This window comes from Neodiprion virginianus, chromosome 7 (genome assembly GCF_021901495.1).
Source record: "Neodiprion virginianus isolate iyNeoVirg1 chromosome 7, iyNeoVirg1.1, whole genome shotgun sequence".
Taxonomy (NCBI): domain Eukaryota; kingdom Metazoa; phylum Arthropoda; class Insecta; order Hymenoptera; family Diprionidae; genus Neodiprion; species Neodiprion virginianus.
In genome coordinates this window covers 17974887-17998030 of record NC_060883.1, presented here as the reverse complement: position 1 = coordinate 17998030, position 23144 = coordinate 17974887, and the positions used below count along the sequence as shown (strand labels likewise).

Sequence of the window (23144 nt, the reverse complement as noted above, 5' to 3'; positions counted from 1 at the left end):
TATTTACAACCCTGTATAGGCTTGTGGAACGTCATTCAACTCGCGTTTGATAAGATTATGTTTTAAATTAGAAAACGGGATTTTAACTATCCTTGTAACGATACTTCAGAATTGCGTCGTTTGAAAAAACGTTAAAAATCTTATCCGTCAACATTGTCAATGTCAATAGAACGACTACTCCAATAATACTGTCCAAAAGAATATTTGAAGTGATCGATACAGTAAATTGAGCATATCGTTTTCAACCAATAATGTATACATTTATACAAGTCATAGGTCGCTACTGTGTGAGATAAAATTAAAATAATTCATATACCGTTACCAATACTTAAGCTGTTTTAATGGCGAATCTGGACAGATTCAATTTGTATACAAACTTTCACCTTTACATGACTTTTAAGCGTTATTCATTTCTACACTGTGCTAGAAAGAAGCATTAATTTGTCCAGCTATACATGGTTTTACTTTTTCAGATGATTTATAAATAAATACAGTTTATTTGTTTGTTTTTTTTTTTTGTTTTTTTTTCCAAGTTTTTCAGGACTTATCCTAAAGTTTCAGTTCACTTTTAATTGTCACTTCACTTCTGTTAGAACGAAAAATGGATCAAAGGAAAAAAATTATATTCACAAATGACATATATTCATTCAATAGTTGTAAGTTTCCTGCGGTTATTATTATTATTATAATTATCATTATTCTCTCTCTCTCTCTCTCTCTCTCTCTCTCTCTCTCTCTCTCTCTCTCTCTCTCTCTCTCTCTCTCTCTCTCTCGTTCTTATGCATCCATATATTTCCAGAAATATCAAGTTATCTAGAATGAAGATAGATAAAATACATTACCATCATATTATGCGTTTAAACTGATTTTTATGATATAATAATTAACTACATACCTCTTGTTATACACTATCAATAATTACTTTTGCTTACTTAATTATAATATATACACAACATTTCTACCTCACTCTTATCTAAATCATGATTCCGTATTCGACCATTAATAAATTATAAACGGCTCTGTTCATTTTCACGTCTTCAACTTGATTTAATCAAAAAATATAAATCTAATCTAGCAGGGGTTGTTTTGTCATTCATCTCTTAATTAAACGGTGCATCACGCATTTTTAGTATCAGAGTTTTCGAAACGGACTCTAAACAATATTATCATATCTTTGTTTTTCACGTGCACACAATATAACCTTAGCGTTCGTTTATCTCTGTTAATACGTTTTATATTATTTACACATGATATACATCGAAATCTGCGTTTTTTTTTTTTTTTTTTTTTTATAATGAAAAAACGTCTGTCTCTCATTTTGAATAATTAAAATGAAATAAATGCCAATTTACCCTCTGATAGCACTATATTAGAGGCGAACGAGCATGATCAAATTAATTTACGAACAATGAATGGAATTTGAAAAATGAATCACCAAATTGTCAATAATAATAGCGGATCATGATCAAACTACAAAAATGATACTTCTAAATCATTTGTGTACAGTTAGTTCAATTTCGATATCGACAACGTGCCTGGGTATATATTCAACATTTGTTTCCAAAAAACAAATATAAGGTATTGAAACAGAGAAACTGTTTGAGAAGACGGTGTCAAGGTAGTTGGTAATGTGATAATTGAAAAAAAAAAGAAAGTAAATCGCCACAATATGATCTCTGATTTCACCGCTGATTCCACGACACAGATATATTTATTTTATTTGTTTTCCGTTACTTGATCTCCGTCACATCGTAAATGACATATAAAAAACATAATAAATAATGGTTAAGGAGTTCCGGACGTATTTATTTCTAGTTGGTTTTTAAATTTGACTGAAACTGAATGAAATAATATTACTGGATCGAAACAAAATAATCAGATCATATTATTTTTAACTGTATCAATGAATATATGTATACCTAAAGACCTGTCGAAGAACAATTGATTACGATCCAATATTTACTCGATGCGTTGACATGATCGGAGAAAATATACATGCTTAAACTTAATTTCTTTTTTTATCAAGTTAATACTCATTGCTTTAAAAATTGCACAATAAACTGATCAAACGAAACAAGCAATGCCGTGCAAATGACCAAGAAGTTTAATAATAAAGTAAATGCCTAAGTAAAAATTAATATCTTATAAAATCAATTATAACTTCTTGCTTTCACAGTTACGTTGAATCGGTGATTGGTTTAATCGATAAAGTTTGGTTAGCTATTTCCTTTGTGAAGAAATGAAATGAAATAAAAAAAAAATAAAATAAAGTGGCGTCAAATCAGTGTATGATTGTAAGTCATGAAAAGCTAACTTATTGGCAGAATTTCGGTCTTTGCACAGCAACTCGTGAAGCAAGAAAAATAAATAGCTTCTCCGTATATGGTATTGATTAGCAACTTAAAAAAAAAAAAACAAATAATCGTAAATTTATAATCTGAAACTCATTACAAATAGAGAATCTAATTGGTAACAATTTCGCATAGTTTTCTATTTTGTTTTGTGTTTTTCAATATTTTGTTCCAAGTTTTAAAATTTACCAATTCAAAGAAGTCTCGCGGAGGTGTCACCCTTGCAAAATTCTTGAAGATTAATACATACATCCATATTTAAATATACATATGTATATTATTTTCTTCGTTATTTTCGGCATCTATTTTCGAACCATGTTTATATTTATTCAAAATTCATCATATATTCCACTATATGATAAATCAGTCAGATGCTCGATATAAAATTGTATTTTATTCTGTACGGGTGGAAATAGTTAATTTCGTTTTTTTCCGTTTTCTCGTTCCTTTTTCTTTGCCTCCCTTTTGTTTTTTTTTTTTTTATTTTTCTAAATCGTAGTGATATTTTTTTTTCGTCTTTTTTTTTTTTGCCGTGTTAAATGCCATCAACTTCTTGAATGACAATAATGGATATCGCACTTGTAACATAATACAAAAAGCAAACCTTTCCAAGTTTTGCCTCAAGAGAACAATTCACAACGGGCACGAGGACATTGAAATGAATGATAGACGACAAAGCAACTTTAACCAGGTTTTACAACCGGTTGACGACACATTCGAGGACGGTGGCGAGAAAGGAGCACTAGGAATTTGCATTCGGCGGAGGTGGCCTACGGTCGTAATCACGTCTATAGTCTTTGTTGGGCCTCCAATCACCAGGATATCCATCCCCTGGGTATGCTCGTCCTCTGAAATGTCCAGGCGGTAGATCTGAGGGTGGATAACCACCGCTGCTTCCGCTTCCATAACTTCCTGGACCACCATATCCATAACCCGGAGGGCCTGGAGGATATCTATAGTAATCACTGCAAAGATAATAGTTCGGAAATTCAATTCTCAGTAGAAGTAAATTTGTTCGCAAATACTCATATAAGCTTTAATACAGGCAAAGAATGAGAAAAAAAAAATTGATTTCTACATCAATAAGTAACGCATACCTTCGTTTCTCGTTCATATGCATGCCGCGATCACGTTCTCTGTCTCTGTCGCGATGATAACCGCTAGGCATACGTCCGTAAGATTCGAATCTTTCTCGTTTATGATCTCCAAACCTGTCGAGCAGCGGAACGTTAATTAACAATTAACTATGACGAAATAGGTGAATAAACCAATTGCAAAGTTCAAACGCATCACATTTTACCTGCTGTCTCGAGGATCTCTACCGTCTCTGGGTACCCAATGATCATCTTCGCGTCCTCCACTGTAATGACCACCGATGTTGTAACCTCCGCTGTCTCTCCTCACTCTCTCATCTTTCGCTCCGCCTAATCTATCCAAACCTCTTTCGCCGTGGGATCTTTCCCTTTCCCTATCTCGATCTCTGTCTCTTTTCATTTCCTTATGTTTGATTTCTTTTGGTTCCTTGTGTCTGGACGGTTGTTCGCTACTCAATGAATTACTGGAATTCGAATTCGAGTTTGCCATCAAAGTGTTCGCAGCAATTGGCGTCGTTGTTGTGGTTGTTGTTACCGTCGTCGTGGAACCAGTCGTCGTACTATTTGTAACCGAGGTAATAGATTGATGTTTTTTGTTTGGAGTACTGCTATTTGAATTCTCCTCCACTTCGTCTATTCTACGTTTCACCTGTTGTCTCTGTGAATCTTTGCTGCTACTATCTTTGGATTGTGAATTATCGCTCCACTTATCCGTATGTCTTTCAACATGTTTCTCACTATGCTTCTCACTGTGCTTATCGTGTAGTTTTTCACTATGCTTCTGAAATGAAAAGAATTTCTCGTACATTGTAGTAAAAAATTAATGTCGGGTTTGTAAAACCTAGCAAATTATTGTCTTACTGGACGTACCTTCGGGTTGACAGTTTCTTCCTTCTTTTCGGGGCTGGATACTGGATTCGAGCTAGTCTCATCCTTCTTAGTCGCATGTTTATACAACTTGTATAATTTTTTCGCGTCAAATTCCGTAAATTTAGACACGAAATACCATAGATTACTTCTCCACTCTTTTATAAGTTCGGGATCCTTGTACTCGGCCAGACAAATATTTATCTGATTCCCAATTTGAACGAGGCATTGCCTGGTGTGCGTTACTTGTTCACTCTGACTTAAAGACTGATCCGGCCTATCCAAAGCTTTCAGAGCTTTTTTGACGGGCCGCATTTTTTCCTTGCACTGTAAATTACGGCATTAATTATGATTAGATATTAATAGATTAGGAAAATTAACATACTTTCAAATAGAAATATATCCAATCGTACTCAATTGGATTGCTCAATCTAGCCCAAATAATAACAATAAGAGATTAGACGACCAACTTACCTCGTTAAATATAGACGGATCAAGATCACCAAGAACATCAAGAGCTCTAGGCTCATTGTTGGCCGTAAAATGCATTGGACCGACAGGTTGTTTGTTTTTCTTCCCTCTTCTACTCTCTTTCTTCTCTTTCTTCAGTTTTTTATCCTTTTTCTTATCATCCGACGTAACCTCGCCTTCTTCTTTCGGCTCTTTCTTGCACAAAGGCTCTTCCTCCTTTTTAACCGGTTGCTGAAATTTTCCGTTCGTGTATTGAAATTTCATAATCTATCGTAGAATATCTCCCCTTATGTTACAAGTAAACTTTATTTCATAAAAGTTTGATTTTACCTTGTCCAGTTTAAGCTTGAGCTTTTTATTTTCATCTCCCGAACTGTCATTCTCCTCGACAATTTCTTTAGTAATGACAGTTTTTACTTCCTTAGGCTTCCGAGGCTTTCTCGTTCTGGTCTGAAATAAAGAATATAACGAGAAACCTAAGTATGAGAATAACACGACAGATCTCGCTCGCATTTTTCACACATGAATTCTCATTTCTGAACAGAAAATGAAATCTGACGATGTTACCTCGGATCTAGTAAGGATCTGGGAGAACAGGACGTATCCCTGTTGAGAAGGAATAGGAAACAATTAGGACAGGAAACGTGGATAACAGGAAAAAAAATCGATTTCTCCACCTGCTAGGCTTCTTGTGCGCAGGAAAGAGGTTCGTAACAATTTGTTACAAGCTAATAAAAACACAATTTTTCATCGTTACAAACTGTGCACAAACAGAGATCTTTGGAATTTGTTAAAACACCAAAAATTATCAATCATAGAACTCACCACTCCAAGTTTAAGGTCCATCTGCTTTTTGAGCACTTTCAATAAATACTCAGCTCGTGTATTCAACTGTTTAACTTGAGGTTTACTGTCGTTGTGAGGGAGAATTTTGTCACCAAGTTTATAATTTGCGTCCAATTTAATCGCCTCCCAAGATCCCATTCCATGATGATAAATTCCTCTAAGTAACCTCGAGTCATCGTCTGGAGTCCAATCGCAGTCAAAGTTCGCCGGTTTTAATCTAAACATCAATTCATAATTGGTAGTCAACAATCATTTTCTAACCCGGTGAATTTATCCAAACTTATCTACAACTTTAATAGACTCCGATAAGAACTTACTTTATATCAAGGTGCCAATTGGCTCTCTGTTCGGAATCTGCAGGGAGTGCGGCATCGAGCGGTTCTAATTCTTTTTCAGCAGCAGAAAGGGATTTTGCATTAACCATAACGCCGCCAACTTTGAAGGTTGGACCTCTTCCTCTTTTCCGCCCTGGACCACGGCCTTCCTCTTCAGTCCCTTTATTTTCTTTAGCGATAGTTTCAAACTCTGCTAAGCAAGCCTCGCATCTGATTCTTAGCTGCTCGCCCAAGTAACGCAACTCAGACATAGGCTTCTCTTGCAATTCGGCATCGGCTGCAATATCGTCTAATCTTTTCAGCGGAGCCCCAAACTTCTTGTAGCTCTTGACGAACCTTCGAATCTGATGATTCAAAATTGTATTATTTAAAATCAATATTGCGGAGTGAAATTTCGATTGAGATAATCAATTCACCTCGGCGTCGGTAAAACTCTTCATATTTTCTCTAGGAGTGACTCTTGGTCTACCCCGCTTTTTAGGCCTCTCATCATCGGTGCCTTCTGCCTCGCTTCCCGAATCTTCAGCATCTTCGCTGTCGTCGCCCGTAGTTTTTCTGCGTTTTCTACCCCTTCCTTCTATAAAATATTTAGCAGATTTTGTATATTCAGTACTTCAGTATCGCGTTATTAGATCTATACACTCAATCCAATGACATTTTTAAAAGATGATGTGGAAAATGTGTTCACATAAAACAGAGTGATTTCATTAGAATTATATCAATGGTTAAAATAAATTTTTCAAATCCAATAAATGATAACCTTCAGGCACTTGTTTAAATGCATTTGATCTCTAAAACAAGTTACCTTCACCAGATTGATTGATTTGCTGAAGAGTCTTCCGACTTCTGGGTGGTAGATACAGATCCTCCATTTCCTTAGATTTTTCCGCTTCCTCAAGCTTTTTCCTAAAATTTTCAGGAATAATCTCAGCCTGCAAAAAAAAAAATAGATCCAAAGTTAATATTGTACATCAACGATCGCTTTTGCAGCTGTGCAAAACAATACTCACCCAATCTTTACTTTCATCGTCAATTTCATTAAGTTGAGGAATCGGCTCTGTCTCTTCTTCGAAAGCGGCAAAACTGGCAACTTTGAACGCCGATAAGAGTTCGTCTCCTACCGTGGCCGGGGCTTCGTCTCTGGTTTCAGCACGTCGCAGTATTTCGTCAATGTCACACTATAAACAATCAAAAGAGCGTATTTTTATTGCCAATGACGTTGAAGTTAATTTAAATTTGATCGAACAAACTTACAGTGGGCTCCTCATCCCCGTCTTCTTCATCTTTGAACAATTCTTCGGCACCGAACTTCAGAATAGCATTTAGATCCTCCTTGTTAAAAGGGTTATTATTTGTGTTGGGACCCTTTTTGTCCAAGACCGTTCTTCCCGTTGTATCCATTCTCTGTATTACTAAATGGTCGAGCACCATTTTTTGTTTTGCACGTTCAACTATTTCTTCTTCCACGGAATTCTTTGTCACCAATCTGTATATGTTCACCTGTCAAACGATAAACGGGGCAAATTCTCCATTAGTATGTCAGTTAAGAGATGTTGTCGTTGTGGCTAAATCTAGATAAAATACCTGGTTTTTTTGACCTATACGATGAGCTCTAGCCTGGGCTTGCAGATCGTTCTGCGGGTTCCAATCAGAATCAAATATGATAACAGTATCAGCTGTTGCCAAATTAATTCCAAGACCACCAGCTCTGGTTGACAGTAAAAAGCAGAAGTCTGTCGAGCCATCTGCATTGAAATGATCCAGCGCTTGCTTTCTGAGCTCTCCCTTTATGCTTCCATCTAATCTTTGAAAGGGAAAATGTCTTTTTTGCAGATATTCTCCCAAGATGTCCAACATTCTGACCATCTGGCTGAATATCAAAACTCTGTGACCAGTTTCTCGGAGTCGTACTAACAGTTTATCCAACAAAACCAATTTTCCCGATCCACGAATTATCTGTTGTAAATAATCCTCGTTGCTTTCTCGCCTTTCACCGTCCGTTGGCTTAGTTAGGAATGCATGATTGCAACATTTTTTCAACTCTATAACAATGTTGAGAAACGTTGTCGTCGATCCCTTAACACCCTTGCGAAGGGCATTATAATTTTTAGTAAGTATCCACTTGTAATACTGTTTTTGCAAAGAGGTCATCTCGACACGTAATATCTGTTCGACTTTAGCCGGCAATGATTTCTCTACATCTTTTTTCACTCGACGCAAAATGAATGGTTCCAATTGCCTGTGAAGCTTTGAGTAACCCTTTTGCGCCGCGTTGTCATGTTCTTTTTCAAATTCTTCCCAAGAGTTGAACCTATGTGTTTAAAAACAATTGTAATACATGCCGTTTAAAGAATTCGAATCAGTTTCACCGAGTACTTAATACAAATAAAAAAAATTCACTCACTTGTTAGGCATTATAAAATGCAGCAATGCCCACAACTCTTTCAAACTGTTTTGCAACGGAGTTCCGGTGATAAGAAGTCTATGATTGGTATGAAACTCTGTCAATGCTTTGTATAAAAGTGAATCATCATTTTTGAGACGATGCGCCTCGTCGACGAGCAGTGCGGCCCAATTTATGGCCCCCAAGAACGTTTTATCCTTCAAAACTATTTCGTACGTCGTCAAAATTGCGTTGAATTTCAACCTCTTTGAACTATAACACCATTCGAACTCCCTGATCTGTAAGCCGTAAAAATACATCAAGTAAAACAAAAATAATAATAATAACAAAGAGAACATTGAACAAAAATATTCTGCCAAATTCACAACACTTACCACGTTCCTAGACGTCACATCACCAAGATAAGTTACAAAATTCATATCTGGTGCCCACTGTGCCATTTCTCTTTGCCAAGACGTCATCGTAGATAATGGTACAACCAATAAAAATGGTCCATACAACTGTTGCGTGTGAAAAAGGTAGTAAAGGAAGCATATAGTTTGTATAGTTTTTCCCAGACCCATCTCATCCGCGAGAATCACACTGAGAATGAAAAAATAAACATCAACAAATTATTAATAATCTTTGATTCATAGTCATGTGAAATTATCGCCACTTGCTTGATTTTCGATAACTAATTTCGAATATATAACATATATCTCACAGCATTACCTATTCTCTTTACACCAAGAATGAATCAACCAGTTTAATCCGTCCATTTGATAGTCTCTCAAGACTAAATCTTTCCCCCTTCCCATGTATTCGGGTTGCCCTTTGACTTGATGAAATTTTGGTCTATACTTTAATACTTTACAGTGTTTACTCGGTGTTCTTTTCGAATCTTCCCTATCGCGAAATTCCTTGATCTTCTCAGGCCATTTTTTTATTATCAAAGCTCCATCTTCCCACGTCGCATCGGCATATGGTAAACTTTCCCATTTACAATAATAATCTGGATGTCCAGAATCCGGTTTGTTATATTCAGCTGTGAAAAAATATTATTTCAACAAATAACGGCGCAGATAAAATTCGTCTAGTCTTTTATCCAATCAAGTATAACAATTAACAAGTTTTTACCAATTATCCGTTCTACGTAATTGTAGCTTTTCAATAAATCCTGTTGAAGTTCCAGCTGACATTCGAAGTAGTCTATATCTTCAGGTCCAGCATAGTCTCTCCACTGTTTGATTTCCCGTTCTCGCTTCACGAAATTTTCTAATTTTTTAATACCCTTCACCTATGACAAACGAAATAAAATATCGGTTTAAAATGTAAAATAGAATATACTCCAGTTTCCATCTACAACCAGTCTGTAGAAAAGTTCGAAAATTTTCTCATACCTTTTGCGCCTTCAAAGAATCCTCTGATTCCCACGTATTGTGTATATGCGACCAGCCTTTCCATTTTATTAGATACTGCGTCTCGGCTTCTTCGTCCGCCAAATTTGTAGGATTCAGATCACCGTTTTCTTCAACAGCATAGACAGTCGTCACATTTCCAGTAACTAACAGTAGCAAAAGTTTATACACGTTCGTTATAAAATTCCAGAAATCGTAAGACGATTTGCTTGTGTTGCGTTCATGTGATTTTGCTATAATTCGCATCGATTTACTAAAACTCACCTCCTTTTTTTCCTCTTCTCTGCCCCAAAATTCGTTCAATGGTTTCGGCATTATCTGGTTCCAACGGAGTCGCCAATGCTTCGTCAACCTCGACTATATCCTCACTATCAGTCCCCTCTTCGCTCTGTTCTTTGTAACTGACTGCCGTTCCAGCCCGTCGCGTGACTTGCCTAAATTGATATTTATCGTGTGTTGAATTACCTAACGATCATAACAGCCCAAACAATTTTAAATTAATACTGATGCGTGCTCACCTTCGATTATCATCGCTGTCAAACGAAGAATTCTCCGAGGATTCTGATATTCGTTTATGACGTGAACGGGTGTTTTCTTTCACCTTTTGCGCTGCTCGACGATTTATCGATTTACTTGGCGGAGGTCTCCGTTTAGTAGCTTCATCCGATTCTGATTCTGAACTGTCAGAATTCCAGGAATTTTGAGTACTGAAATAAGAAATGTTGCAATGATAAGTAAACGAGTGCCACTGTGAGATGTTATATCGCGTATTAAGACATTACACAAAACTCGACGACTAAGGCTTGAAGCTTGGGAAACAAATCACACTTGGAAATTAATTTTTAGCTTTATGTTAGCCTGTTAACAGCAATTAAAAAGTCTAACAATTCAAAGAATACATGATGATAACTTAACATGGAAAACAGACTTCCTGATTCAAGTTGACGAGAGTCAATGCAATGCATTTGTTGCAAGAGAAATTTCAACTCGCTTACGTGGGGTTTGCTGAATTACAGAAGAATTGAAGTTTCATAATTAAGACTTTGATATCGCTTTCCGCTACCGTCAAATATCAGTGTAATTGTAATTGAATTTTCGAGCAATTGCATTTTTCTCAAATTTTATCACAATGAAATTTCCTTACGATCACAGAAATACCAAAGGATATAATAAAATACTTACTTATGATAGCGTTTTATCTATTTCATTCTCCTTACCTTTTTTTTTGACCCTTCCGTCGTACATCGCCATCGCTTTCGCGTTGCGTAGTGAGCCTCTCTGGTTCCTTGCGGGATCTCCCCGATCTTCGGATTCCATAAACGTCTGGGTTTTCATCCCATTCACGACTCGAGTCGCTTTTATGTCGAACTTTTGTCTCTGAGCTATGTACCGAGCTTTTACTTTGAATGCTAACGCTTTGTGCAGGAGTATCCGATTTCGACGATTTATCTGACTTTTCAGAGTCCGAACCTGATGCTGAACCAGAACCGCTTGAGGAGCTAGAGTCACTGCGTTAGCAGCCAAGCAGTTTTGTTTTTTTCGTTATACTAGTATTACTTTTTTTTTTGTCACCCCCCTTCAAGGGGTTGGTTAATATTGGTAAATGAATGAATGAATGAATAAATAAGAGATATCTGTTGACTCGCATAATGATTGACCATATTGTAAGTTTAGAGATAATGTATTGATTCAAACAGAAGATAAGTATTATCTCTGTTGAGAATTAAAATTTTGTTCAGGATTAATATCTGATAACGATAATCGTCCACGTGTTGCTCGCTTGTGATGTGTCAGGTTTAAGTTTTTCAATATTAAATTCTGACGTCTCAGTGTCTCGTAAAATATTGATGAAATATCTATAATTGTATGATTAAATACAAGACTGAATTAACAAAATGACTATATCATTATTCAGCTTTTACGCTCGGATGTAATACTTTCACTGTACGATTTTACAAACATTTTAGATAAGAAATATTTTCATGTGTGTAGAAAATGATACTGTTCGATAATTTTTCACTCTGCGAAGTAGTTGTTTGTTGTTGTCTTTAGCGTAGATCAAAATTACAGTGACTCTGGTATTGACATAATATGATGAAACGATGTAGTAGTAATAAGTAAGGCAAACACGCAACTTGATCTAATTCTCACTCCTAAACTATGATTTAAAATACAAATATTCAAGAGCATTTATCACTTTATAGATTATCATAAAGTTTTTCAAACTTAAGTTCACAAGAAATATGAAAAATTCTATGTATCCCCCAATCTAATAATCGAAACTACTAACTACTAAATTCTGGCCATTGTATCCAGAGCCGAAATGATCTGATTGTAATAATCATTAGCATGTCTCTAAGTTCAATACAAAGTTTAAAGTAAATGAAAAAAAAATCTTTATTGGTAAATCAGAGTATGGAATGTAAAGTGAAGAAAAATGTACAACTTTTGTAAATTGAAACTCATTTGTGGAGTGGCAGGTAGTACAATGCCTCTTTTTATTTATTTTCCAACATCAGCTTCAAAGAACAAATAACAGTTAGCCGTAAGATCAGCAAGGTAAAGTTAGTACTGGCGTGCAAAGCTTGAGCAAGTAGCTTGATTGATTTTTAATCACGTGAAACTTCCAGAAGTATCGATCTGATCTCAGAAAAACCACAAAACAAAATTTTAAATACTGAAATTGGCTTTCACCTAATTTTATTAACCATTCATCCAATCTTTTAGTATTCACACAATACGACGTCCAATGGAAATCATAGAAGATCTTACTCATTCTTTATACTTTCTATCTCTGAATTCGAAGTAAGTATTTGAAATATGAAGCATACTTTTAGATGTACCAGAATTCAATTTACTAATTGTTTCCAAAAATATTCCGAAACTTAAATCAGAGATTATAATTTGCTTTTTTAGATATCCAGGTTTTCCCTGATACAATTGGACACTGTGTGTGTTATTACTAAATTCAATTCTTTCAATTCACTGCATATACACACCTGTCTGATCCAGAACCAGATCCGGAGTTGCTTCCGGATGATGAGCTGTCGCTCTTACTCTCGTTCTCCGAATCTGAACCAGATTCCTTACCAGACTCAGAATCTAAAGTTTTCTGTAAATGCAATTCGAAATATACAATCTAATAATCAGTAATCGCTTATACAGACATCTAAATAAGAAAGAGCAGATACCACGGTGTTGTTTGGATATGTTGTGCTAATATTTATCCAGTAATTCAATACCAATGATATTATTAGGAACAGGAATGATAATAATATTAATAACGCTAATAGGTTTGACTATCTGTTGCAAATATGTAGTAGAATTTGTTATAGATCTATTCAATTAGACAGTGCTACATCATATACAATTTCCTGTTTACGAAATTCCGTAGATTGCTTAGCAGCCATTTTGTCGAATTCAGCCGCCATTTTGTTTATGCCGTATTATACCAAAAGCAACGAATTTATTGCAATTATAGCTTGCCGATATGGCTTGTGTTGCTTTGATAATTATTCTTAATCACCGCGAAGTAAAGCTGCTGGTTTTATTCAGATTTAAAACTACTTTGCTATCCTTTTCTCCAGATTTGCAAACTTATTGTACTTATACTGCAGGCATCCCAAGATCCACCTTATCCTTTGTCCACAGATGTCGATGGTGATGTAAATTCTGTGCGTTCTTAGCTTACGGAATCAGATCATAGAACAAATGATGCAACCTTGCTTACTAGATAGCTTAGATATATTACATACAAGGATGGAGATAAAATGACTTATATACTGTTTTTAAAGTGTAATAAATAGGTTTATTTAATAATACAAAAGTTACATCAACATTTCAGTGTTGATACAATCATTTGTGTACAATATGTAAATCCAGGTGTTTAAATAAGGTGACCTTATATTAGTTGTTATTTTTCATCAAGATCTCCGACAAAATTTACCCCACAAACATTGTCCAGCGAACTTTACATATTTGAATCTCTAACAGTTTGGTGATTGGGGGAAAAAAATATATGCGTGATGCGATAGCTCTTCCAAGTATCGAATGTAGATTCCTAGATATGTAAAAAGCATACGAAACACTGATCAACGATAAAGAAATAATATTGAGTGATAAAAAACTGAGTTCTACGCGTTCCAATAGAAAAAATATGAATATACACTTCGCAAGGAATATTCAATAGCTGTAATGCAATTATTTATCACTAATTTGAATCGAAACTATGTGAGAATTAAATCATGCATCCCAATTAAGTTATAAGAGAAATAATACCAGTGCCTAATGCTAAGTATTAATTCGCATTATAACCATCAGATGGAAGAACAAAACTTTCATTGCCATAAATAATGCTAGTTTCTCTTTTCTTTTATGATATATATCTATATTTATATATATATCTATACGTATATATTTACAGTGATATGAATAATTGCTACTTGGATAAAATCTTCAACTATATAGAAACGAATAAGATGATTTGATTGACATTCGAATTCAGGAATACAAGCAAATAGTAATATTGAATCAGAGTAGTTATTATAATTTGTAAAAGAAAAAACAACTAGCAATGAAAATAATTCTATGTACACGATACGCTTTCACTATCGAAATCTTTTATCTCTTTAGTTCAAGTTAGCAATGAGCCTTAGTATTTTATCTATTTTTATTTTTCTGCAGTTGTTCAATTTGCGAAAATAGTTTGTGTGGCATAACGAGTTTAATAAAAAAACGGTTGAGGACCATTTTTCATTTCGTCGCAAAAGAATTGAATAGCATTAAAAGCAGAAATATACTTTTACAATAGCAATGCGATAAATTTTTAGACGAATGTTACAAAAATTTACGTTTTACTCAACAGTTTGTTTGCAGTGAAAATCAGACGACATTAACAATAAGCTTGTAAACAACGTTTCTTAGCAGATGAGTATGGCTGTCGAATATCAAATGGATGTCGTGATTAAATCAGATTAATTTGGGCTTTTAAGTCGTACAGTGCAGATATTATTGCCTTGTAGAAAGTTGAATAACTTAGGTGGGTTTGAGGATAAAACTGATGCAAAACATATTGGCACAATGTTTTATCGATACTGGGAATACTGCTGTGTTTACGCACAATGAAACAAAGCGGTTGAAGCAGTAAAAGTATATGAAAATGATGTGGAAAATGATGGTCAAAGTTTGAATAGAATAGTAAGTAAGTTTGGAAGATTTGCCAAAACCAATGGCAGTAAGGATTATAATTTTTGAAGTAATGTCACAAGGCAAAGAGTTGCAGGTTATGTGGATAGCGTGCGGCCCAAACTTTAAGCTCAATTTGCAAAAATGGGTCCGTCACGAATATTTGAATAACTGTTACCAAAGGTTGGGAAAAATAGTGAGGAATGGTTTTGCGGGAAAATATGGTTGGAACATTGACATTTTAATTGAAAAAACTCGTTGTTAGTAGAATGTAAACAAACTTATAGGTTATTTGGATGATCAAGACTTTGTTAATTTGTGGAAAATTCGTTCAACAGAGAGACAAGTCCCTGGGCTCAGTCGGGGCACAAGGCCCCGCCCTACACGTAGAAACCCTTGAAATACAGGTGTAAATAATAATTTTAACAATTATCAAGCATTTTCTAGCCGCAGATGATTAAAACGCAAGTCGCAAGGGGTATTTTACATTATTCCAAACAACACCGCGGTCGCATCGGGCAAATTGCTATCGCAGATAAACGGTAACGCTCATATCGTAAATAAAAACAAATAATTATCGATGAAAATTGCGAGAAAAGCTCGAAAATTGACTATTTTTCGTACCCGTCCACTCACCTGCATCATTCCCCTTCACGAGTAAAACCAAATTCCTTATTTAACGTCGAATATGCACTATTTCACCCCCTGTTCACCCTTCCGATTACGAAACAACAACGTATTCACGATACTAGATATCACTGGTTATATTATATCCCGACATTGTTCAATAATATCGAATTTTCCCGTACTATATGGTCACGGACCTGAGCTTGGCCGCCATTTTGTGATCCCGTCTTGTTCGTCGCCCTCCTCGATTCCCCCCCTCTTGCGTCCCTCTCGACGGTACGACGTACCATCATGCATTGCGCGCGCGGGACATCACCTCACCCCTCGCGCCTCACCCGGCGCCATGACCGTTTCAGGTGAGCGCCGCTGCGTCACGATTTCTAACTGCGTTTACATGGAACGTATTACGAGTAAACAATTCGGGTGGACATAGGACATATTTCTTGCCCAGTTACAGAGAAGAGAGGGGAAAAATACGACATTAATAATGGAGGATGAAAATTCAAGAAAAAACATCCTGCAACGTTCCGATCGATAATACATCCGTCGAATATATATGTACGCGAAACCGGCGTAATTTTCATCATTGATTAATCGATCGCGTGACGACGATGTGTCACAACATTTGGGTCATCTCACAATGAATCGGAAAGAAAAGAAAATAGAAGTAGAACAAAGAAAATTGAACATCGAGACACAACCGTTTGGCCGACATTTTTAATTGTCGTGTGGGGGGAATGCCTGAAATTTACCCAGAATACTACGCGATTGTTATGATTATTATTTCTTTCTTCATAACGACCTTGCTCACGATGCGGTGTCGAAAGAGGAAAAATCTTCGATCGCGATACTCAGTTTCAGAGAATTAATTTTAAGACAGCAGCTTGTTCCCTCTTTCTATCGTTGGCGGGTTTAACGGGCATAGTTCGATGAGTCTTGCGATACATAAAGATTTGATTTCGAATAAATGAACCCAGAGAATTCCTCTCATCTCTCGCTACAACAAACATTTCATTGAAATGAAATTCGAGATTCGAATATTTTTGTATAAAACTTGCAACGCGTAGTAGGTGCGGGTATAAGTAAGTAGTTAGGAAATTACGTATCCATACGTGTGTCTGTGTGTGTGTGTTATGTGTACACATACATATATGCATTCATCGTTATGTAAAGTGTTAGTGACGTCATCATGCGGGTACAAAGCGCCGCTCTAAGGCGGACTAGTAAACTACAAAGCTTTCATTTTCCATTACATTGGGACAGGGCCAAAAGCAGAGCGTAATTATTGTTTATACAATGGTCTGTAAAGGAACGTATGCGTAATTATTTTGCATTAAAACAATACATGTAATTTACCCAATCCAATGAAATGTAACGAGACTTTTTTCCAAGCAGTAGGACAAGTGTAATTTGTACTGAATGAAAGACGAAAAATATTACCCGGAGACCCTGTGACACAACCACAACGGAAAAGGAGGAGTTTGACGATGCTGATCGAGGCCTCGAAACTCGATCACGTTTAATGCAACAACTTCCGATCGACGCATGCTGTCGAGACTACATATCGATGTTCGATGGATCGAGAAAATCCGTAGCGATTAGTCAAATTCCGTGATATTTTTGCCTAAAGGGGATTAGATATCTGGTATATTATATGTATAGATCAGATTCTTGCTACCTTCTTTATAACGCAAGATTCATTGTATGATTTATATTAATCAAATTTTCGTCAAATAATTGCAGAATGTCACTAATGTATTGGGGGAAAAAAAAAAATCAACTTGAAAATGATTAATTTTAATCATTAATTTCAATCGATTAGTTATTTCTTAAAATTTGTCATAACTTAACAAATCTGTGGCGATGAAGAAGGAATTAGGTTGTACAAATTTGTCATTGTTAATAATAGTAGGTAATTTTCGTCGATAGGTAATTATTAACAAGATCATAAAATTTCAATAAATTGATAATAAACTTTCTTTCGTAATAGATAATTATCATCAGATTTAATAATTATTGATCATATTTACATATTTATACAACAAATATTATATTAGAATCTCTTTTCCAGTAACACTTTCTATTAGTATAAATAATAATTAGTCGACTTGATGTACAAATATTTGGGCTAGGTCATCATGATCGTAGACGCGTTTTAAAAATGTGTCCACTAATTTCAAACCTGAAACAGTCTAAAGGCGAAAATGATCTATCTTTAGTCTCTCTTGTGAAATCATTACCCATTATAATATATTGAAAATTATTTGTTTTAGCACTTTTCACTATACATGCAGCTTTGGATATGAAAATCTTTGAAAATAAATACTCACAACAAGCCCTGTGTCGAATGGAATTAAACACAATGGAATGTCGCACGATGCTCCCGATTTAAGAGTTCCTATCACAGTCTCAGAGACTCCGCACCATGCTATAGACTTATTAGATTCTAGGCCCAACATTATATCCATACTTCTCTCTCTGTAAACAAAACATATATTGAACTGAGCATTATTTTTCATTGATGTTATTTTATTTCAACTTGAATACGATAAATTCGAAAGGTTCTCTACACATTTATCACTGTCAATGAATGCTTTCAATTACTCACGAAGTATTTACAATACGACATTTGAAGTTCACTGGTTCTTCCAGGTACGCAATAGGTGGTATCTCCTTCATTGTTACTCTCAAGTCTCCAAAATCTGGAGCCTTAAAGACAACCGAAAATCAATTAGATCGAATATCAGCTGAGCTTTACATGTTAAACGCATATTGCTGTTTTTGAAACAAACCATCCTCTGCAGCTGACTCGTTTGTAGGCGTCCTCTTTCACCCAAATTACTCCGCCAAACGATATCAAGTTTTCCTATGTTAGTTGCATTATGCATCATTTTTGGATCCTTGGTTAAGCTCGGCTGAGGAGTAAGGCAGTATAAGTACTGCCGGCTCGATCCAGAATCTAATAGATTCACTCGCCCGTAAATAGACTCACCTTGCAAGTTTGTGTTCAAGGTTGTTACTGTGGAGAGTACATTTTTAGTTAAAATTTTTCGTTTCCCCTGCCATAGTTACAAAAATTATCTCACCATTGAATAAGTGGGATGACTCAAGTGCTACTTTCTCCAAACAAATTGGACCGGCAGTTTGATTCTGTATTTGAGCCTCCAGATAAACGTCGTCAGACTAGAAAAATCATATGATTAATCGTAAACTTTTGATACATTTATAACTGGGTCCTTTAATTATAAATTAAATAGGATAACAAATTTTCATTAATGTATTCTTTGTCATAATTTTCAAACAAAGATCCATTAAAGGAAAGATCATTTACCTCTGCATTATAGAATTTGGTTTTAACATCGAGTGGTTTGACGACTTGGAACTTGAAAAATTTGCGAAATGATAATGGAACAGGTTCAGAAACTGTGGGGGTATATGTAACTTCGCAAACCAATCTGAAAATGAAATTGTGAATTTTTATTTTCGAAACTTCGCAGTTCAGGATTGATGAGAGTGGTTTGCTCACAAAAGTACACCAGACAGTTGAAATTTTCAACCAAAGAAATAACACGGATTGCTAGTAATCTGAGATTTTATAAAAATTGAAGTTGTCAAATTCCAATAACTATAGATTTCACAGAGTGGAATCAACAAAATTTGTACCTGTAAACAGGGACCCAATAATCTCTGAAAAATTTGACTGTACTACAAAACACCAAAATATAATAAATGCCATACTACAGAATAGCGCAACTCTCTTACATGTGTGTCCCAATCTCTTTAACTTCGTGATGGATAACTTCGTCCACTGTATTATCAGGGCCTAGTTCCTTAGGCATACCGTTATGACCAGACAAAGGTATTCGTTGGGAACTAGTTTGAAGATCAGCCTGTAACAGATTTTAGTTAAAGCATTATTTATTAGCCAACTCAAATGTTGTCATAAAAACTGAAAAATAAAAGAATCTTACTTTCACAATCACGTCTTTAACTAATTGGGAACTACCGTTGTGAACGCATAAATAGCTCGAGAATATTTCTCCCAAGTAGATATTACTGAAACAATTGTAAAGCATTTATAATAAGTAAAGTTATCGGAAGAAAATGGAAAAAATTTTTCATCTCGGCCATTGTGATCAATTATTACCCAAAACTCTGTGGCAACATCATGAATTGGCCAACAGCAAGGGTCTCCATTCCCTGGAGGGAGGTGTTGTCATTTTTAAGCTCATTATTGAGTGTGTTACCTGGAAGATCTGTCGAGTCGCAAGAGACAATTACTGGACTAGCAAGTGTCGGCCTGGTAAGCCGCATAACTAGAAATAAATAGAATTTAATGAAGAAGTTTTCAATTAACAAAACACAAAAATCAACGAATAAGTTAGGCGTATGATGCAGTTGACATGAATTTTCTTACTCATTCAATTATACAATATTTTGAGAACTAATTGGTCATGATTGTTCAAACACACCTTTTAACGCTAACAAATGTTCACTTTTCGGTTTTGCTTCCATTTCTCTCGTTCGGTGGTAATCAAGTAATAAATTCCGTGTTGTTTTTCAACAGTCAATCTGGATCTGAAAAATCTGGATGCATAACCTATGACATCTGGGGGATTCTTATGTCAAACATTGAAGCAGAGACCTACTCATCTCCATAGAGCTCATCGCTGATTGAAGTTAAGATCATAGGGAATTCTGCGGCTGAAGACTGGCAATTTTGTAACTAGTAAAATAAATGAACAAATACGGAATCTGGGTGATTCCGGCACAACCACAACGTTTGCACGGCGAAAGAGAGACGCTTTTCGAGGTTCGAGAAGAAATTGATGATCAATTGAAGCAGTTTATAAACAGCAAGAATTTTTCCAACAACATAATGTGAGTGTGCTCTCAATAATATTGATCAAATTATCGTTGAATCTGATAGCATAAAGTAGCCGAATTATTTCCAGTTTAGAAGTCACGAACAAAAACTAACCTAACTTAACCTCTCATCAAGATTTAGAATATTTTTTAAATATGATTTATGACCATACTGATGTGTTAACTTTGGCTAATAATTGAACTCTGTTTTAAACGTGATACAACAATTTCATTTTAACAAATGTTCGATTACAGGGCGTCGCTAACCAAACCAAAGTCTGAAATGACACCTGAGGAACTTTCTAAAAGGGAAGAAGAGGAGTTTAACACCGGTCCCCTGTCCGTTCTGACACAATCTGTTAAAAACAACACCCAGGTTTTAATCAACTGTCGGAACAACAAGAAACTGCTCGGCCGAGTCAAAGCATTTGACAGACACTGTAATATGGTATTGGAAAACATCAAAGAAATGTGGACAGAATTACCACGGACTGGAAAAGGAAAGAAAAAGGTAATAAAATCGAAACTGACCTCACTTACCCTAACATTTATAACTGATTATAGGTAAAATTTAATAACTATGATTAAAAATTGCAGGCTAAACCAGTGAACAAAGACCGGTTCATATCAAAAATGTTCCTGCGAGGTGATTCGGTTATCTTGGTGTTGAAAAACCCACTTGCCACAGCATCGGGCAAATAATATCACTAGTTTGTAAGAATTTTGTAATTATTTTTAACAAGCTGCGATTATACTAAAATAAAGAACCTACTTTAAGCCGTAAGCCAGAGTTTATTTCAGTGTACTTCGACCTATGCATACTTAGTACATATCATCGATAACATTGATTATTCAGTAAAAAAGAAATCAGATGACACTTTGTGATTAATTACACATTTGGTCATATCCTTTCGACCCGATCTCACCAATTAATCCTTTTCTGCAATTGCGGTCAGATGCTTATCGATTTCTTGCTCGTTGAGAACACTAAGATACCATGAAAGGAAAGAAAGAACGAGTTAATCACAATGTATAACTGCAAACAAGTGGTTTAAAAAAAAAGCGACATGAAAATTCATTCATGAATTACCGGAACTTCGGATTGCTCTGGGAGACAACTCCGACCTCAATTTCAGTTGGTTTAAAATCAACAGAAAGAACAGTCGAAAGACAAGTGATAGCCAGCTGAATCGCTTCGTCGTGATCATAGTTCTGCTTCTTTTTTAACTTTTTCTCCAAGTACGAGTTGGCCTCGGTTTGTTTAGCACCAACTGAAATTGCTCTGTAGCCACAGAAGTACCCTGCAGGATCAGTTTTATATACACAAGGCCCTTTCTCCTGATCGTATGCTATGAGTACCATCGAACATCCCAGAGGCCTCATTTCCGCATTTTGAGTGTAAATCTGACTAATATCAGCTACACGGCGGCACAAAGTGTCTACAGGAATGCTGTAGTCATGTTTGTACTTGAAATGGGCAGCTTCGTAACGAGCACGTTGTACTTGAGATTTGCTGTCAGCTGTAAAAATATCAATTCATTAAAGATTCGTTCAAGTATCAATGTAAAACATAATGTAATTTTTACGATTTAATTAAATCGTTGTAAGTAACAGTTTTGAGAATTATTACCAAAAAAATATACTCCACGATTAAACATTAAGTATCCTGAAAAATGATGGTTCTGTTTTTATAGCAAAATTTGATTCTCAATTAATGAAACCTTTTTCTAGGAATATATCAAGAGCATAAATAGCAGTATTCTTAAAAATAATTAAAAAAAAAAAAAACACCTAAGTTCCATAGGTTTCATGCTTAGAAACAAAATCTATGTAAGCAGGTATACGTCGGGTAAGTTTCAATTAATCAAGGGGCCACACTTGAAAATGGTTGGTGAAATTGAATTGGTTGGAAATGATTCTTAAATTCACAATTGTCAGCAGAAAATATCTGTGACAAAAAGATTTTCTCGAGATTAGTTTGGATTGTGAATAAAATGTATAATGCATATCAATACAACACTTTTAAAACTCTCAATATCACAGGTTAATTACGGAAACACTTTAAAAATTTACCAATCATCCCAGTCATGACGCAGCCAATATCTTCAGTCAATTGGAAAACGTGTGTAACGCTTGAGGCATCGAGAAGCTTGTCCTGTAATTTAGATGAAAAGTAAATTATTGAGTGGTGTAAAGATATGAGTCAATGATGTGCCGATGTAAAACCGTTTTTCTCCTCAATCTGACAACATAACCTACCGGAACTTTTTTTTGTGTAGCAAATACCGCGGTGTCGACGCCTTTAAGAGCGACGGAGGTCAGGCCGCCTTGATTAATAGCCTTAAACGCATATTCTGGAACACAAACAACGGTTTAATTAATACAGAATACTATCCATCAAAAAGTGAAACACTAATCACGCCGAGTCATCATAAACACGGTAATGAAATGTCGAATGTTGCACGGAATACTCGCTCGGGGATCGTCGGATTTTTCGTAAAGAAAACGGCGATACTGCCGACTTTTTTGTCAGACTTACCTACTTGGTAGAGCCGACCTTCCGGCGAAAATATTGTAATATGCCTGTCAAAACCAGCGCTACTTCCTCGCGACATTTTCGCTCTCTGTACTGACGGCTTTGCTCACAGTCAGTTTTGCGCTGCTGTGGCGGGTGGGGGCGTTCCAAAACGCCACCTGAATGA

The 23144-nt window shown here is 35.7% G+C and overlaps 4 protein-coding genes and 1 long non-coding RNA gene across 6 annotated transcripts; 2 read left to right on the top strand and 3 right to left on the bottom strand.

Annotated features, from left to right (window-relative positions):
* Positions 1 to 313: 313 nt before the first annotated feature.
* Positions 314 to 17045, bottom strand: LOC124309632 (chromodomain-helicase-DNA-binding protein 1). 2 transcript variants are annotated; one of them, XM_046773449.1, is made up of 23 exons: positions 15586 to 17045; positions 12765 to 12877; positions 10983 to 11273; positions 10284 to 10472; positions 10030 to 10199; positions 9748 to 9911; positions 9485 to 9644; positions 9080 to 9392; positions 8743 to 8950; positions 8369 to 8646; positions 7549 to 8275; positions 7219 to 7464; positions 6975 to 7142; positions 6770 to 6896; positions 6381 to 6541; positions 5947 to 6308; positions 5609 to 5846; positions 5114 to 5233; positions 4787 to 5014; positions 4316 to 4639; positions 3652 to 4226; positions 3449 to 3562; positions 314 to 3316 (listed from the first exon to the last, which is right to left on the bottom strand). In XM_046773449.1, the coding sequence occupies exons 1-23, from the start codon at positions 15592 to 15594 to the stop codon at positions 3094 to 3096; spliced, it is 5508 nt and encodes a 1835-aa protein (XP_046629405.1). In that variant the 5' UTR covers positions 15595 to 17045; the 3' UTR covers positions 314 to 3093. The 2 variants fall into 2 exon arrangements, with proteins under 2 accessions (XP_046629405.1, XP_046629406.1); XM_046773450.1 differs by lacking the exon at positions 10983 to 11273.
* A 24-nt stretch (positions 17046 to 17069) lies between these two features.
* LOC124309649 (uncharacterized) lies at positions 17070 to 18639 on the top strand. The gene is made up of 2 exons (XR_006909281.1): positions 17070 to 17484; positions 17850 to 18639. It is a non-coding gene; the product is annotated as an uncharacterized LOC124309649 (long non-coding RNA).
* On the bottom strand, positions 17510 to 20248 carry LOC124309643 (trafficking protein particle complex subunit 13). The gene is made up of 10 exons (XM_046773491.1): positions 20049 to 20248; positions 19724 to 19892; positions 19548 to 19632; positions 19339 to 19466; positions 18908 to 19031; positions 18663 to 18759; positions 18369 to 18595; positions 18185 to 18285; positions 17907 to 18054; positions 17510 to 17768 (listed from the first exon to the last, which is right to left on the bottom strand). Exons 1-10 carry the CDS (start codon positions 20089 to 20091, stop codon positions 17676 to 17678), a joined length of 1215 nt encoding a protein of 404 aa, XP_046629447.1. The 5' UTR covers positions 20092 to 20248; the 3' UTR covers positions 17510 to 17675.
* Positions 20249 to 20296: 48 nt separating this feature from the next.
* LOC124309648 (probable small nuclear ribonucleoprotein Sm D2) lies at positions 20297 to 21226 on the top strand. The gene is made up of 3 exons (XM_046773497.1): positions 20297 to 20457; positions 20698 to 20953; positions 21040 to 21226. Exons 1-3 carry the CDS (start codon positions 20315 to 20317, stop codon positions 21142 to 21144), a joined length of 504 nt encoding a protein of 167 aa, XP_046629453.1. The 5' UTR covers positions 20297 to 20314; the 3' UTR covers positions 21145 to 21226.
* LOC124309644 (proteasome subunit alpha type-6-like) lies at positions 21215 to 23142 on the bottom strand. The gene is made up of 5 exons (XM_046773492.1): positions 22982 to 23142; positions 22702 to 22796; positions 22516 to 22597; positions 21533 to 21962; positions 21215 to 21429 (listed from the first exon to the last, which is right to left on the bottom strand). Exons 1-5 carry the CDS (start codon positions 23055 to 23057, stop codon positions 21372 to 21374), a joined length of 741 nt encoding a protein of 246 aa, XP_046629448.1. The 5' UTR covers positions 23058 to 23142; the 3' UTR covers positions 21215 to 21371.
* Positions 23143 to 23144: the final 2 nt, after the last annotated feature.

Bases quoted from the DNA above. Each gene is read 5' to 3' on its own strand.
- LOC124309648 (XM_046773497.1), top strand. From the start codon at position 20,315: ATGAACAAATACGGAATCTGGGTGATTCCGGCACAACCACAACGTTTG. The intron at 20,458-20,697 runs GTGAGTGTGCTC...GTTCGATTACAG, and splicing joins AATTTTTCCAACAACATAAT to GGCGTCGCTAACCAAACCAA. The intron at 20,954-21,039 runs GTAATAAAATCG...TAAAAATTGCAG, and splicing joins CTGGAAAAGGAAAGAAAAAG to GCTAAACCAGTGAACAAAGA.
- LOC124309644 (XM_046773492.1), bottom strand. From the start codon at position 23,057: ATGTCGCGAGGAAGTAGCGCTGGTTTTGACAGGCATATTACAATATTT. The intron at 22,598-22,701 runs GTAGGTTATGTT...TCTAAATTACAG, and splicing joins CTACACAAAAAAAAGTTCCG to GACAAGCTTCTCGATGCCTC. The intron at 21,963-22,515 runs GTAAATTTTTAA...ATATTTTTACAG, and splicing joins CGTCATGACTGGGATGATTG to CTGACAGCAAATCTCAAGTA.
- LOC124309643 (XM_046773491.1), bottom strand. From the start codon at position 20,091: ATGGAAGCAAAACCGAAAAGTGAACATTTGTTAGCGTTAAAAG. The intron at 18,596-18,662 runs GTGAGATAATTT...TACTCTCCACAG, and splicing joins GTCATCCCACTTATTCAATG to TAACAACCTTGAACACAAAC. The intron at 18,286-18,368 runs GTTTGTTTCAAA...GTTGTCTTTAAG, and splicing joins CGAGTCAGCTGCAGAGGATG to GCTCCAGATTTTGGAGACTT.
- LOC124309632 (XM_046773449.1), bottom strand. The intron at 9,912-10,029 runs GTGAGTTTTAGT...TGCTACTGTTAG, and splicing joins GAGAAGAGGAAAAAAAGGAG to TTACTGGAAATGTGACGACT. The intron at 8,647-8,742 runs GTAAGTGTTGTG...TACGGCTTACAG, and splicing joins ATGTGACGTCTAGGAACGTG to ATCAGGGAGTTCGAATGGTG.